We start from the raw sequence: 15,236 nt of genomic DNA, 5'->3' as shown, positions 1-15,236 counted from the left end.
GCCAAGACCCGCCCTACGAAGCAGCCCGATTGGTTGAGGTTATGCATTTGACCTCGAGTGGTTAAGGTTAGGATATCGGATTGGTCAGGAGATAGGAACTGTATATGTAAGCATGGAGGCCTGGCCAATAGGAGTGTTTGAGCTCTATTGAAGGGCGGGTCTTGGCGTAGCCGTAGTGGGATTTGTAATATCGCCACCAGGGTTGGATAAGACTACCCAGCATGCACTGGGTGAGAGGTATAGGCCAGGGTTAACACTATTGGTTGAATTCTCATTCCTGGGTCTCAGAAGTCGGCGTCCAGCCTGAAGGTGTTGTCGGTGGAGCCCGACATCACGCCCATCCGCTGGTACTCGCCCACTCGCTTCTCAAAGAAGTTGGTCTTTCCCTCCAGAGAGATGTTCTCCATGAAGTCAAAGGGGTTCTCCACGCGGTAGATCTACACACAGAGACACACAACGCACACACACAGGTCAGTTTCGGTCGATACGTTACAGAGAAACATTTAAAAAAAAAAAAACACAGAGAGAGAGAGAGAGAGAGAGAGAGACTGGTTGTTCTGGCCGACAGGAAGCCAGACTCCACAGAGTCACATTTAAGAGACTCTTTAAAAAGACAAACTAAACTCTTATAATATCACAACAGGAGACATGTTAAAGAGGAACATGTAGGCCCTGGACACATGATGTGTGTGTGTGTGTGTGTGTGTGTGTGTGTGTCTCTCTCATATATCTCCACCTCCTCGTAAAGAGTCAGCTTTCATGTCGATGGTTCGGTGCTACCAGAGAGAAAAGTAGAAGGAAGGACTCTCTGGTGTTGTGTAGCAGTGCTTCACACTTTACCACCCAGCTGCCTGGTGTGCATACTACGTCACATTTCAATACTTTTAGGACTTTTTAAAGTGAAAATTAATTCAATTCAACCCTTATAATCACAACAAAACATACAAAAGAAAAGCCGTCCCTAAATGTCTGGCCAAGTAGAACTGAAGACTCTCTAAAGGCCTAGACATTTAGAAGTTAATGGAGAACTTGAGTGAAGTGAGAAATGTGAGGTTTGGGCTCCCAGGAATCTCTTTTAAACCAGTTTGATGATGTGGAGCTGTGGTCCAGTCCACCAGGAGGTTCTGGTAGGGACCACTAGAGACCCAGCAGCAGGACACCAGTCCACCATGAGGCTCTGGTAGGGACCACTAGAGACCCAGCAGCAGGACACCAGTCCACCATGAGGCTCTGGTAGGGACCACTAGAGACCCAGCAGCAGGACACCAGTCCACCATGAGGCTCTGGTAGGGACCACTAGAGACCCAGCAGCAGGACACCAGTCCACCATGAGGCTCTGGTAGGGACCACTAGAGACCCAGCAGCAGGACATTTAGACCTGAGAGGGTCTGAGGACTGTCTGTTCAGGAGAGCGTCTGTCTCGTGCTGCTGTGGTTCTGGCGGTGGACCACTCGTCCTCCAATCAGAACGCCTGCAGCAGCACTCAGCCACCATCATTGGCTGAGGTCCGTACCCCTGCGCTTCTCATCATCACAGACATCTCACGGCGAGATTTTAAAAATCATAAATCATCACCACCAGGTAGGTTGTGGGTGGAGTTACCTTGGTGAAGCCGAGCTCCAGCATCAGTCTGTCGGCCACAAACTCAATGTACTGCTTCATCAGCTCACAGTTCATCCCGATCAGCTTCACGGGCAGAGCCTCGGTCAGGAACTCCTGATAGACAGAGAGAGAGAGACAGAGACAGAGAGAGACAGACAGAGAGAGACACAGAGACAGAGAGAGAGAGAGAGAGACCAGAGAGAGAGAGAGAGAGAGAGAGAGAGAGAGAGACAGACACAGAGAGAGAGACAGAGAGAGAGAGAGAGAGAGAGAGAGAGAGAGAGAGACAGAGAGAGAGAGAGAGAGAGAGAGAGAGAGAGAGAGACCTTTAGAACCAGTTTCAACACCAGGGTGTAAATCACAAGTTAGATACTGATACGATATCTCAACAATATGATATCTGCTGAGATCTTAAAGTCCAGATATGACTTTGATCCAGATAGTTGGATGGTTCCAGCGTTGTTAACCATCTGTTAAACATCTGTAGTATATGAACACATCTGGTGGGTTATTCTGGAATAAGATGATATTATATAAAGTTTTATATCAACAGGTTTCTGTCTGTCGGCTTCTTCTCAAACTCTCAGAGGACTGATTTCTCTTTCAGCGTGTTGGTAGTCTGAGATAATAATAATAATAATAATAATAATAATAATAATGTTTGAGGAGTGGACCGACCTGCTCGATCTCCACAGCGTTCCTGATGATCTCGGTCACCGTCTCTGCCGACGGTTTGTTCACCAGGTGTTTGAACATCAGACAGGCAAAGTCACAGTGGAGACCCTGGAAACACAAACACACACTGTTACACACCAGAAACACACACTGTTACACACCAGAAACACACACTGTTACACACCAGAAACACACACTGTTACACACCAGAAACACACTGTTACACACCAGAAACACACACTGTTACACACACAGACACCAGAAACACACACACACACCAGAAACACACACACACACCAGACACACACTGTTACACACCAGACACACACACTGTTACACACACAGTTACACACACACACAAGTCACACACACACACACAAGTCACACACACACACACACAGACAGAGAGACCAGCCACACACAGAACACACACACACTCACTTTCTGATCAGCGCCTGTCACATTATTGCCGAAGTAATAACCAATAATGTGTAATAACTAATGTGTAATAACTAATGAGTAATCTATAAAGTAGAATAACTAATGAGTAATCTATAATGTAGAATAACTAATGAGTAATCTATAATGTAGAATAACTAATGAGTAATCTATAATGTAGAATAACTAATCTATAATGTAGAATAATTAATCTATAGGGTTAGGCATCGTTTTGATTCTAACGATTCTGATTCAGATTCTTTGATTGGTGGAGGTGAAACGGGTCACATGCTTACTTCACAAATAAGAGGAAAGTTTTATTTTGATTCAAAGGTGGGTTGCAGTGTGACGGGGCTTTTTCAACGTAAAATAAAGCCACACCAAACCAAATCCTCCAAACGATTCCAATAAAGAAACTATTCCGATTAGGAATCCGTTCTCGATGCCCAACCCTAGTAATCTTTAACGTAGAATAACTAACTTATAGTAACCATGGTAGAGTAACCATGGTAGAGTAACCATGGTAGAGTAACTATAATGACCTCGTCTCTGCTGATGAGCTCGTTGGAGAAGGTCAGGCCGGGCATCAGGCCTCTCTTCTTCAGCCAGAAGATGGCGGCGAAGGAACCAGAGAAGAAGATTCCCTCCACGGCGGCGAAGGCCACCACGCGCTCTCCTGGAGGAAGAAGAAGAAGAAGAGAGGGTCACCAGCCGACCCCAGACCAGCTGACCTCAGACCACTTCCTGTCTAGTGTGTATAGAGTGAGTACACACTGCAGAAGCCTAGTGTGTGTGTGTAGCATTTGTGTGTGTGTGTGTGTATGCGCCTATGTGTGTCTGTGGGGTGTGTAGCGTGTGTGTATGCGCCTATGTGTGTCTGTGGGGTGTGTAGCGTGTGTGTATAGCATGTGTGTGTATGTGTAGCATGTATAGCATTTGTGTGTGTGTCTGTCTGTATGTATGTGTGTCTGTGGGGTATGTGTGTGTGTGTGTGGGTGTCTGTGTGTGTGTAGCATATGTGTATACAGAGTGTGTGTGTGTGTGGGGTGTGTGTAGCGTATGTGTGTTTGTGTGTGTGTGTGTAGTGTGTGTGTGTGTGTAGCATGTGTGTATGTGTCTGTGTGTGTGTGTGTGTGTGTGTGTAGTGTGTGTGTGTGTAGTGTGTGTGTATAGAGAGTGTGTGTGGTGTGTGTGTGTGTGTGTGTGTGTGTAGTGTGTGTGTGTGTGTAGTATGTGTGTATATAGTGTGTCTGTGGGTGTGTGTAGTGTGTGTGTATATAGAGTGTGTCTGTGTGTATAGTAGTGTGTGTGTAGTATGTGTATATATAGAGTGTGTAGTATGTGTGTATAGTGTGTGTAGTGCATGTGTGTATAGAGTGTGTCTATAGGGTGTGTGTAGTATGTGTGTGTGTAGCATGTGTATATAGAGAGTGTGTGTCTGTGTATATAGTGTGTGTGCATGTGTGTGTGTGTGTAGCATGTGTATATAGGGTGTGTGTAGTGTATGTGTGTGTGTGTGTGTGTGTGTGTATATAGAGTGTGTGTCTGTGGGGTGTGTGTAGTGCATGTGTAGCATGTGTGTGTCTGTGGGGTGTGTGTAGTGTATGTGTGTAGCATGTGTGTATATAGAGTGTGTCTGTGGGGTGTGTGTAGTGTATGTGTGTGTGTGTGTGTGTGTGTATGTGTGTATATAGAGTGTGTGTCTCTTTACCAAATCCAGCGTTGTGGTTTCCGATCCAGTTGATGGCCCAGTCGGCCTTCTTCTTCACACAGGGCAGAGTCTCGATGGCGTTGAACAGGTATTCTCTGCGGGACATTGAACACACCGTGAGGACTCAGAAACAGTCCCAACGTTTTAGTGAGGACCACCAGACACCAGCTGGCCCTCTACGGCGGCCATCTTCTCTACCGCGTGGTCGCTACGGAGACCACCAACGCACCTCCAAACGGCGAATACGGACCTCAACACGAGTCATTTATACAAATATGTTATAGTCCCGTAGGAGAAAACACGCTGATGCTCCGCATTTAGTGACCAGAAAAGATTTAGAGACTAGAAGAGTAGACTAGAAAAGGTAGATTTACAGACTAGAAAAGATTTAGAGACTAGAAAGTAGATTTAGAGACTAGAAAAGATTTAGAGACTAGATTTAGAGACTAGAAAGTAGATTTAGAGACTAGAAAGACTTTTTAGAGACTAGAAAAGATTTAGAGACTAGAAAAGATTTAGAGACTAGAAAAGATTTAGAGACTAGAAAGATTTAGAGACTAGATTTAGAGACTAGAAAGTAGATTTAGACTAGAAAAGGTTAGAGACTAGATTTAGAGACTAGAAAGTAGATTTAGAGACTAGAAGAGACTAGAAAAGATTTAGAGACTAGAAAAGTAGATTTAGAGACTAGAAAAGATTTAGAGACTAGAAAGTAGATTTAGAGACTAGAAAAGATTTAGAGACTAGAAAAGATTTAGAGACTAGAAAGTAGATTTAGAACTAGAAAGTATTTAGAGACTAGAAAGTAGATTTAGAGACTAGAAAGTAGATTTAGAGACTAGAAAAGATTTAGAGACTAGAAAAGATTTAGAGACTAGAAAGTAGATTTAGAGACTAGAAAAGATTTAGAGACTAGAAAAAATTTAGAGACTAGAAAGTAGATTTAGAGACTAGAAAAGATTTAGAGACTAGAAAAGATTTAGAGACTAGAAAAGATTTAGAGACTAGAAAGTAGATTTAGAGACTAGAAAGTAGATTTAGAGACTAGAAAAGATTTAGAGACTAGAGTACTACACGAGAGAGTACACAGCGTACTACACGAGAGAGTACAGCGTACTACATGCAAGTGTACTTCCAGAAGTATCTGAATTGAGACATCTCCTGTCCAAAAGAAAAGCAGTCCCTAAATGTCTGACCAAGTAGACCTGAAGACTCTCTAAAGGACTCGACATTTAGAGGTAAACTGAGAACTTGAGTGAAGTGAGAAATGTGAGGTTTGTAGGGCTGCCACCTCTAATCACTCGTTTTGGTCTCAGTCGACTAAGATTTCTTTAGTCCATTAGTCATTTTTTATGCTTATTCATGCTTAATTACTCATTTCCAAGAAACTTGTGAGCACATTTCTGGTAAACACAAGATTTAAAGTGGTGCTTTTGCAGGATTAATTGTGGAGAAACTCAGTTTTACAGATGGTTATTTAAATATATTTATATTGTGCTTTTCTAGTCTTAACCACCTCTCAAAGAGTCACTAGAGACCACTAGAGGACCCAGTCCACCATGCAGGACACCCCAGTCCACCATCCACCATGAGGCTCTGGTAGGGACCACTAGAGACCCAGCAGCAGGACACCAGTCCACCATGAGGCTCTGAGTAGGGACCACTAGAGACCCAGCACCAGGACACCAGTCCACCATGAGGCTCTGGTAGGGACCACTAGAGACCCAGCAGCAGGACACCAGTCCACCATGAGGCTCTGGTAGGGACCACTAGAGACCCAGCAGCAGGACACCAGTCCACCATGAGGCTCTGGTAGGGACCACCACCATAGAGACCCAGCAGCAGGACACCAGTCCACCATGAGGCTCTGGTAGGGACCACTAGAGACCCAGCAGCAGGACACCAGTCCACCATGAGGCTCTGGTAGGGACCACTAGAGACCCAGCAGCAGGACATTTAGACCTGAGAGGGTCTGAGGACTGTCTGTTCAGGAGAGCTGTTCAGGAGAGTCTCGTGCTGCTGTGGTTCTGGCGGTGGACCACTCGTCCTCCAATCAGAACGCCTGCAGCAGCACTCAGCCACCATCATTGGCTGAGGTCCGTACCCCTGCGCTTCTCATCATCACAGACCCGTCTCTCTCTCCCCCCTGTCTCTCTCTCTCAGTCTGGACCCATTAGAGAACTGATGAGACTTTCTGGCTCTCAGAACAGATCCTGATTCAGCCTCAAAATGTTCTCATACGTACAACATGTCTCAGATCAACTGTCTGTCTCTATGTGTAGTGTCTGCATGTGTGTGTGTGTGAGAATCTGGATGTGTAGTGTCTCTATATGTGGGTGTCTATGTGCGTTTATGCGTGTGTGTGTGTGTCTCTGTCTCTAGGTGTGTGTGTCTCTGTCTCTAGGTGTGTGTGTGTGTGTGTCTCTGTCTCTAGCTGTGTGTGTGTGTGTGTGTGTGTGTGTCTCTGTCTCTAGCTGTGTGTGTGTGTGTGTGTCTCTCTCTCACCTCTCTGCTGGCTTCTTGATGTAGGTGTTGATGAGCAGGCTGTACATCTCTGAGTGGATGTTCTCCATGGCGATCTGGAAACCATAGAAACACCTGGCCTCTGTCACCTGGACTTCCTGTGTGAAGCGCTCCACCTGGTCGGAGAACCAACCATTAGTCAGCAGGAGGCCATTACTCGGAGAAGTAACCATTAGTCAGCAGAAGGCCATTACTCGAAGTAACCATTAGTCAGCAGAAGGCCATTACTCTGAGAAGTAACCATTAGTCAGCAGAAGGCCATTACTCGAAGTAACCATTAGTCAGCAGAAGGCCATTACTCGAAGTAACCATTAGTCAGCAGAAGGCCATTACTCGGAGAAGTAACCATTAGTCAGCAGAAGGCCATTACTCGGAGAAGTAACCATTAGTCAGCAGAAGGCCATTACTCGGAGAAGTAACCATTAGTCAGCAGAAGGCCATTACTCGGAGAAGTAACCATTAGTCAGCAGAAGGCCATTACTCGGAGAAGTAACCATTAGTCAGCAGAAGGCCATTACTCGGAAAGTAACCATTAGTCAGCAGAAGGCCATTACTCGGAGAAGTAACCATTAGTCAGCAGAAGGCCATTACTCGGAGAAGTAACCATTAGTCAGCAGGAGGCCATTACTCGGAGAAGTAACCATTAGTCAGCAGAAGGCCATTACTCGAGAAGTAACCATTAGTCAGCAGAAGGCCATTACTCGAGAAGTAACCATTAGTCAGCAGAAGGCCATTACTCGAGAAGTAACCATTAGTCAGCAGGAGGCCATTACTCGAGAAGTAACCATTAGTCAGCAGGAGGCCATTACTCGGAGAAGTAACCATTAGTCAGCAGAAGGCCATTACTCGGAGAAGTAACCATTAGTCAGCAGAAGGCCATTTTAAGTCCTCAGAATCACCCGTTACTGTAACACTGTGAGAAGTTAAAGGATAACGTGTAACCACGTTAACGTGTAACCGCGGTAACGCTCACCAGGTTCTCGTTGACGATGCCGTCGCTGGCGGCGAAGAACGCCAACACGTGAGAGATGAAGTAGCGCTCCTCGTCCTTCAGAGAGTCCCAGTGCTGCCCGTCCTTCGACAGATCCACCTACACACAGGAAGTGACATCATCATCAAGAGAGACGAGGCTACAGAAACTCAGTCGACCAATAGGAGGAGTTCATTTAATGGACACAGCTGGATCTCTAAATCACCTTTAACAGAGATGTGCTCACAGGTTTCATGGAAATTCTATAGCCCATATTTTAACTGTGTGTGTGTGTGTGTGTGTGTGTGTGTTGGTTGGTCTCTGTGTGTGTGTGTTGGTCTCTCTGTGTGTGTGTTGGTCTCTGTGTGTTGGTCTGTGTGTGTGTGTGTGTGTGTGTGTGTGTGTGTGTGGTCTCTGTGTGTGTGTGTGTGTGTGTGTGTGTGTGTGTGTGTGTGTTGGTCTCTGTGTGTGTGTGTTGGTGTGTGTTGGTCTCTGTGTGTGTTGGTCTCTGTGTGTGTGTGTGTGTGTGTGTGTGTGTGTGTGTGTGCTAGTCTGTCTGTGTGTGCGTTAGTCTCTGTGTGTGTGTGTGTGTGTCTGTGTGTGTTGGTCTCTGTGTGTGTGTGTGTGTGTGTGTTTAGTCTGTCTGTGTGTGCGTTAGTCTCTGTGTGTGTGTGTGTGTGTGTGTGTGTACCTCCTCTGCGGTCCAGAAGGAGGCCTCGGCCTTCTTGTACATCTGCCAGATGTCGTGGTACTGGATGGGGAAGATGACGAAGCGACGAGGGTTCTCCTTCAGCAGCGGCTCCTCCTCTTCCTCGCTGCTCTTCTTCACGGCTTTGGGCTGAGAGACACAAAACACCACACTCTCAAACTACTAATACACAACACACACACACCTCACTACACACTTCACTGCTCCTCTGTCTGCAGTCAGATGTTCTCATGTGTTACTGGATTAAAATAAGATCAAACTATGGACCGGGACCATTTAAAGCTCTTCTGGGTTAGATTTTGGACTCCTAGATCTCCAAAATAAGTGGATTTTCTTTGGATGAGTCGGGATTTTCAAACAAACAGTTTGACGATGTCAACTTTGTCACTGGGAAACATTTTAGAAACCTAATGATTGATTAAAGAATCAAAGAAATAACTAAAAATCAATAATAATCATTGAGGGTCTAAAGGAGAATCCTGGCCCCCATGGTGTGTGGGTGTGTGTGTGTGTGTGTGTGTGTGTGTGTGTGTGTGTGTGTAATGAAAAACAAACTGTCAAGTCGTACGTACATTAAACAGATAACATGGACTACTTAACTGTTTTAAGAAATGTTTGGGAGTGCTGACCCTGTTGCAGGGCCTGATCCAGATGATAACACTGAGTGCTGATTAGTTATTTTTAGCCAATAATCCAATCCAAGTGAACATGGATAAAAGAACAAGATACTCAGAGTTAAGATCTGGTTAAAAGATTAATGTTGCTTTAAGATGATTGTACAATAAATCACATTAACCTAATTACTTAGCTGTTACTTATTAAAATAATCTATTGTACATATTAATAATCTGAATTTACTTCCCAGTTTAATGTTTGTAGTGGTAGCAAACAATGACAAAAGGCAGCGCACATTTCTTATTCATCATCCACATTTAGAAGAAACGTTATTTCATCTCTAACAAAGGAAGTAGATCACAGTAACAGCTGATCGTCCCTGTTTTGGCGCCAGAACTAACATTTTTAGGCGCCATATGACCCCAATAACCAAGCCGAACTGATGATCATTGACTTGGATATGAATGCAGATGATATTTCTGTTAAATGAGATGAAAACCTTGAAGATTTCAGCTGATTTTGGACTCACTTACCGCAGCGTCGTCGAAGATTTTTCGCGCGGTTTTAGACGCCAAGATGCGGGTCGTGTTCAGGCTCGGCGGCTGGAAGAGAAACAAGAAATACTCCTTAAACTACTTTAAACTCTTCACTCAAAAACGTACATTTTGTTGGATCTGATCAGAGTGAAACACACATTAAAAGTTAGTTCAATCAGGCGGATGTAGTGAGCAGCTACACCAGGCTTCGCTCAGAAATTAGACAATTAAAAACACATCAATCGCTTGCCATCAAATGTTGACGGAGTTCCTGTTAAAGCTGAACTGTAGCTAGCTAGTTTTGTAATGAATGTGTGACCGTGACAGAGCTCCATTCAGATAAACCACACTTTAACGTTTTATCGCATAGTGTCAAATGTACTTACCACATAGAACATACATTAACACGTTATCCTAAGGTGCTATAACGTTACAATTTAACGGCTGAGGCTAGAAGCCACGAAAATACAAAGTTGTGGAACTATTTTAACGTTTCTTACCGTGTTTTCTTTGTTCAGAGACATGTTGTCCATCTTACTGCTGACTGAGTTTTCATTCTTCACGGAGAGAGGAGTGCGAGCAGAAAGCATTTTTATATCCTGGAGTTCACACGGACAGACAAATAAAAAGATAAGTTAAGTTAAATTAAAAGATGGCGTAAAACAAAGAGACGAAATCTACACTAAGGAGCAGAGAATACACAGACGAAGAGCAGAGACTGAAGCGGTTTCTGTTGTCCGCTCGCCCTTTTTATTGAAATCTTGGCGCTAGAACGCAGCAGGCCAATAGAAACGCAGCTCGTGCGGTCTCTTTAAACAGACGCAGCGGCGGAGCCAATCAGACGGCGAGCAGAGCTTACGTGTTACGTCCCAGATGCGGGAAATTTCAAACAGCTGAGCTTTGTCTGTGCGACCATAAACGGCCATAAACCGATGTTACAAAACCTTTAAAATGAGCGTTTACGCAACTTCTCATTTTGACAAAGACTCACGTTTGTTTCACGTTAAAAACATTTAAACTGTGATTCAAAAATAGCGTCATATAAGTTCAAAAGTGAAGTTAAAATCGCAAAAAGTAAACGTCTTGTTTATCTCCATATTTTCAATATTTCCCGCTGCCGCCATTTTTGTTGTTTAATGTAGGTTAATCTAAAGGCGTTGTCACAACAATTTAGCGCCAAAATAATACTTTTACACACGACGTATTAATATATCTCTAGATTTAGAGGCATCATTTGTATTATCGGGTATTATAACTACTAACTGTAGCCTAAAAAGTGCCCTACTGTCAGACAAGGCGTTAATTCTCCCGTCACTTCGACAGAATATACACCGATTAAAAGACAGAATGATTGTGTATTTGTGTTCCGGATTCACTGACCGTGTTGCAGCTTTTATATGTTCAAGTTTCAGGATCTAAAACGAAAGTTTTACCTTCTAAAAATCCCTCTAAAATCAGATTTTATTAAACGGACTTCCCCTCGGCGAAGCTGACATGACATAGCAACTGTTTCCAGGTCGCTGCCGAAGCGAGAGCTCTGATTGGCTGGTTTGGGAAGACAACGACAGAGCCTGTGGATCTACGTCTGTACGTCACAGTCAGAGACGCCACCTAGCGGCCAGGAAGAAGTAGTGCAACACTGGATCCATACACACCTTCTCATTCAATGCGTTTCCTTTTTATTTTTTATTTACATTGTAGATTCTCACTGAAGGCATCAAAACTATGAATGAACACATATGGAATTATGTACTTAACAAAAAAGTGTGAAATAACTGAAAACATGTCTTATATTTTAGATTATTTTGGCCTTTACTGTATACTGATCTGATTACAGCAAAGACAACGTCGGCAGTATTGACGGCAAAATAGGCTCCAGAATATTTCCTTCTGTATTGACAGATGCAATATTAGAAAATCGATTTTTTTTTTTTAAATTACATTTGTATATCTGCATTTATATCAAAACCTCGAGACTTTCAAACATCAACATGTCATTTATTAATATAATTAATTCAGCTGAAGGCTGCTTATTCTCGGTGAAATGTTTTCTGTTTTTTTTTGGGCAGGAAACAGAATTAAAAAAAAAATCAAGTCAGTAAGAGGAGGAAGAAGATGAAGGAGAAGAGAAGAAGGTGTGGCTTTGGTCCAGCAGATATCGGTTGAAACAGAAAAGGTGAACTCTTGAACATTTAAAAGTCAACGTTTTTTGCTTGACCCCAAAAAAACTAAAACAAATACCTGATTTTGTGTCCTCACTCACTTTTACAGTTCTGCAATTTCTTTGTCTCTTTATTTACTCTCTGGATGCCGGTGTCTACATTTGTGTCTAAAATCACCATCTCCAAACTCCACCAGACTCCATGTAAATAATCAGTACTTTTATCATCGTAAAACACATATCATTCTAAGTGGACAGAAAATAAATAAAACTACCAAAAGCCATCTTGGTTCATCTTTCCACTGTTCCAACAATCACCACTCTGGTTTGGTTGAAATAAACCCTTAATTCACCCATTTACATGTGGAGATATGCTGGCTCTATACACGCTAAAAGTCCTGATTATTTACATGGAGTCTGGTGGAGTTTGGTGATGGTGATTTCGGGGCTGTTTCATATTAAACTAAAAGGATCCTACTCTTTAACTAAAAGGTCTATCTCTGTAGGGATCCATCCCATAATGTTGTCAGACACTTAGAATAATAATCTGAGTCTGTCAGCAGCAACAACAGAACTTTTAGTGGACTCTAACTGATGCTGAACATGAGTCCTGTAGGGTTACATTACATTACTGCCGACTGCAGCAATCTTGATTAATACTGGACCAATCTCCAAGATTGTTGTTCCCATCAGTCACTTAGACACAAAAACATGGGGAAATAGGGTACACACACACACACACACACACACACACACACACACACACACACACACACACACACACACACACTAGGGTCCAGCTTAAAAAGGTGAAGCGTTTTGGTTCAGACGGAGCTGAGTTTAACCAGCCCTCTGACAGAGTCTTCGTGCAGAGCGTCCTGATTGGCTGGATCGTACAGACTGGCAGGGGTGGGGGCAGGGGCAGTGGGGGGGCAGGGGGCGTGGTGTGAGTGCACGTGCACGTGGGCAGGCGCGCACGACTGTGGCGTGGGGCATGGCGTCTCCTCAGGGCTGACGAAGTGGCTCCGATGAGGATGACGATGATGGTGATGATGGTGGTGGTTGTGGTGGAGGTGGCAGTGGTAGTCAGCGGCAACGGTGTCCCTCAGGGTCAGGACATCACCCCCACCCCCCCCACCGGTGCAGGATGGTAGGGAGGGCTGGGGGGGGGGCAGGTGGGCGCAGGGGCCCCCCAGGGACAAGGACTTCCCCAGCAGAGGAGACAGGACCACAGGGTTGTTGGCTGCAGCCTGGAGGACAGACTTGGTGCTCTGGATACACTTATCCTGATCACACTGGAGACAAGAGACAGGCTCATCACTGGAGAACAGGTACACACACACACACACACACACACACAGAGAGACACACACACACAGAGACACACACACACACACAGACACACACACACACACACACACAGACACACACAGAGACACACACACAGAGACACACACACACACAGACACACACACAGAGACACACACACACACACACACACACACACACACACACAGAGAGACACACAGACACACACACACACACAGAGAGACACATACAGAGACACACACAAACACGCACACACACACACACAGAGACACACAGAGACACACACACACACAGACACACACACACACACACAGACACACACACACACACACAGACACACACAGACACACACACACAGAAACACACACACACACACACACACACACACACACACACACACACACACACACACACACACACACACACACACACACACACACACACACACACACACACACACAGAGACACACACACACACACACACACACACACACAGAGACACACACACACACACACACACACACACACACACTCACACACACACACAGACAGACACATAGAGACACACAGAGACGGACACACACACACACACACAGACAGACAGACACACACGTTCATCACTAGAGAACACAGACACACACACACAGACACACACACACACACACACACACACACACACACACACACACACACACACACACACACACACACACACACACACACACACACACACACGTTCATCACTAAAGAACAGGTTTATTTTAAAGCTCCAGGAAGTAAAGAGGGTTTCAGCTGATTGGTTGATGGGTTTATAGGAAACCAAAATGTCCAAATTACATTATTCTGTCTTTTCAAATATTACAAACATGTCCCCCCCCCCCCACCCACTTACCGTGCGGCTGTGGATCCGGGTGGAGGCGTGGCTGGCCGTCCCGTTGCCCTGGGAGACGGTCCCGTTGCCCTGGGAGACGGTCTGCGGTGTGTCTGATTGGATCAGACCTCTCCTGTCAATCAAACTGGGACACAGGAAGACAAAATCTCTCTCACTTATTCAAGTCATTTCAAACTTTACTGACAAAACAAATCAAATATCAGACATGTTGTAGAAGTGAGACCATAGACAGTATATATATACATACATACATATATATATATATATATATATATATATATATATATATATACATATATATATATATATATATATGTATATATATAGGCCTCACGATATCATCACAATTAATGTCACGATTCGATATTATTGCGATTTTAAACATATTGATATATTGCAATTTATTAACTTTTTTCCAACTTCAAATTTTTCCCCAATTTCAAATGATGTCCCCAAAAGGAAACTTTGTCAACATCTGTTTTATCGAAAAACATACTTTTCTCTGTCTGTTCATCTCACTTCCATTGTATTGATGCAAAATCAGATTGTCAAGCAGACAGACTGACCAACACACATATAATAATAGATCCATACTTGGCGTTTGTGTGTCGATACAGTATTGCCACAGAAAATATTGCGATAATATACTGTATTGATTTTTTTGGTGACCAGTGAAGGACTGTCACTGCCCGATGTGAGTCGAGCGTGCTCAGATTTAAACGGTTTCCAGAATAAAGTATCATACTGAAATTTGTGAAATCCATAAAATAAACTTTTCTCTTTAAATACAATAACAGAAGATGGTAATAATTTCCACAACGTTGTAGTTATCTATGATTGTTTGATCCCTAACATTGTAGCTATCTATGATTGTTTGATCGCTAACGTTATAGCTATCTATGATGGTTTAATTGCCAACATTTTAGCTATCTATGATTGTTTGATCGCTAACGTTATAGCTTTCAAATATTGTTTGATCGCTAACGTTTTAGCTATCTATGATTGTTTGATCGCTAACGTTGTAGCTATCTATGATTGTTTGATTGCCAACATTTTAGCTATCTATGATTGTTTG

General features: G+C 43.8%; 2 protein-coding genes across 3 annotated transcripts in view; both read right to left on the bottom strand.

The window, feature by feature from the left end:
• Nucleotides 1–67: 67 nt before the first annotated feature.
• On the bottom strand, nucleotides 68–11,300 carry LOC114553096 (ribonucleoside-diphosphate reductase subunit M2). 2 transcript variants are annotated; one of them, XM_028574220.1, is made up of 11 exons: nucleotides 11,213–11,300; nucleotides 10,280–10,378; nucleotides 9,777–9,845; nucleotides 8,611–8,757; nucleotides 7,923–8,039; nucleotides 6,932–7,065; nucleotides 4,427–4,521; nucleotides 3,258–3,391; nucleotides 2,281–2,385; nucleotides 1,603–1,716; nucleotides 68–437 (listed from the first exon to the last, which is right to left on the bottom strand). In XM_028574220.1, exons 2-11 carry the CDS (start codon nucleotides 10,367–10,369, stop codon nucleotides 285–287), a joined length of 1,158 nt encoding a protein of 385 aa, XP_028430021.1. In that variant the 5' UTR covers nucleotides 10,370–10,378; nucleotides 11,213–11,300; the 3' UTR covers nucleotides 68–284. The 2 variants fall into 2 exon arrangements, with proteins under 2 accessions (XP_028430021.1, XP_028430020.1); XM_028574219.1 differs by having other exon boundaries at nucleotides 11,160–11,251.
• Nucleotides 11,301–12,692: 1,392 nt separating this feature from the next.
• Nucleotides 12,693–15,236, bottom strand: part of LOC114553068 (probable palmitoyltransferase ZDHHC14) — a 10,328-nt gene continuing 7,784 nt past the window's right edge. Inside the window, exons 3-4 of the mRNA XM_028574163.1 lie at nucleotides 14,162–14,285; nucleotides 12,693–13,235 (exon numbers count right to left, since the gene is read on the bottom strand). Coding sequence (XP_028429964.1) covers nucleotides 12,765–13,235; nucleotides 14,162–14,285 — 595 coding nt within the window. The 3' untranslated portion in view covers nucleotides 12,693–12,764. The remainder of the gene's footprint in view (nucleotides 13,236–14,161; nucleotides 14,286–15,236) is intronic.

The sequence above is a fragment of the Perca flavescens genome, chromosome 3, assembly GCF_004354835.1.
Source record: "Perca flavescens isolate YP-PL-M2 chromosome 3, PFLA_1.0, whole genome shotgun sequence".
Taxonomy (NCBI): domain Eukaryota; kingdom Metazoa; phylum Chordata; class Actinopteri; order Perciformes; family Percidae; genus Perca; species Perca flavescens.
Note: the sequence above shows the minus strand (reverse complement) of the source record. Positions and strands in the feature narration are given on the sequence as shown.

Coding starts and splice junctions, on each gene's coding strand:
- LOC114553096 (XM_028574220.1), bottom strand. CDS start 10,369: ATGCTTTCTGCTCGCACTCCTCTCTCCGTGAAGAATGAAAACTCAGTC. Junction 2,386..3,257: donor AGCTCATCAGCAGAGACGAG/GTCATTATAGTT, acceptor TTGTGTTTCCAG/GGTCTCCACTGTGACTTTGC. Junction 1,717..2,280: donor ACGCTGTGGAGATCGAGCAG/GTCGGTCCACTC, acceptor TCTGTCTATCAG/GAGTTCCTGACCGAGGCTCT.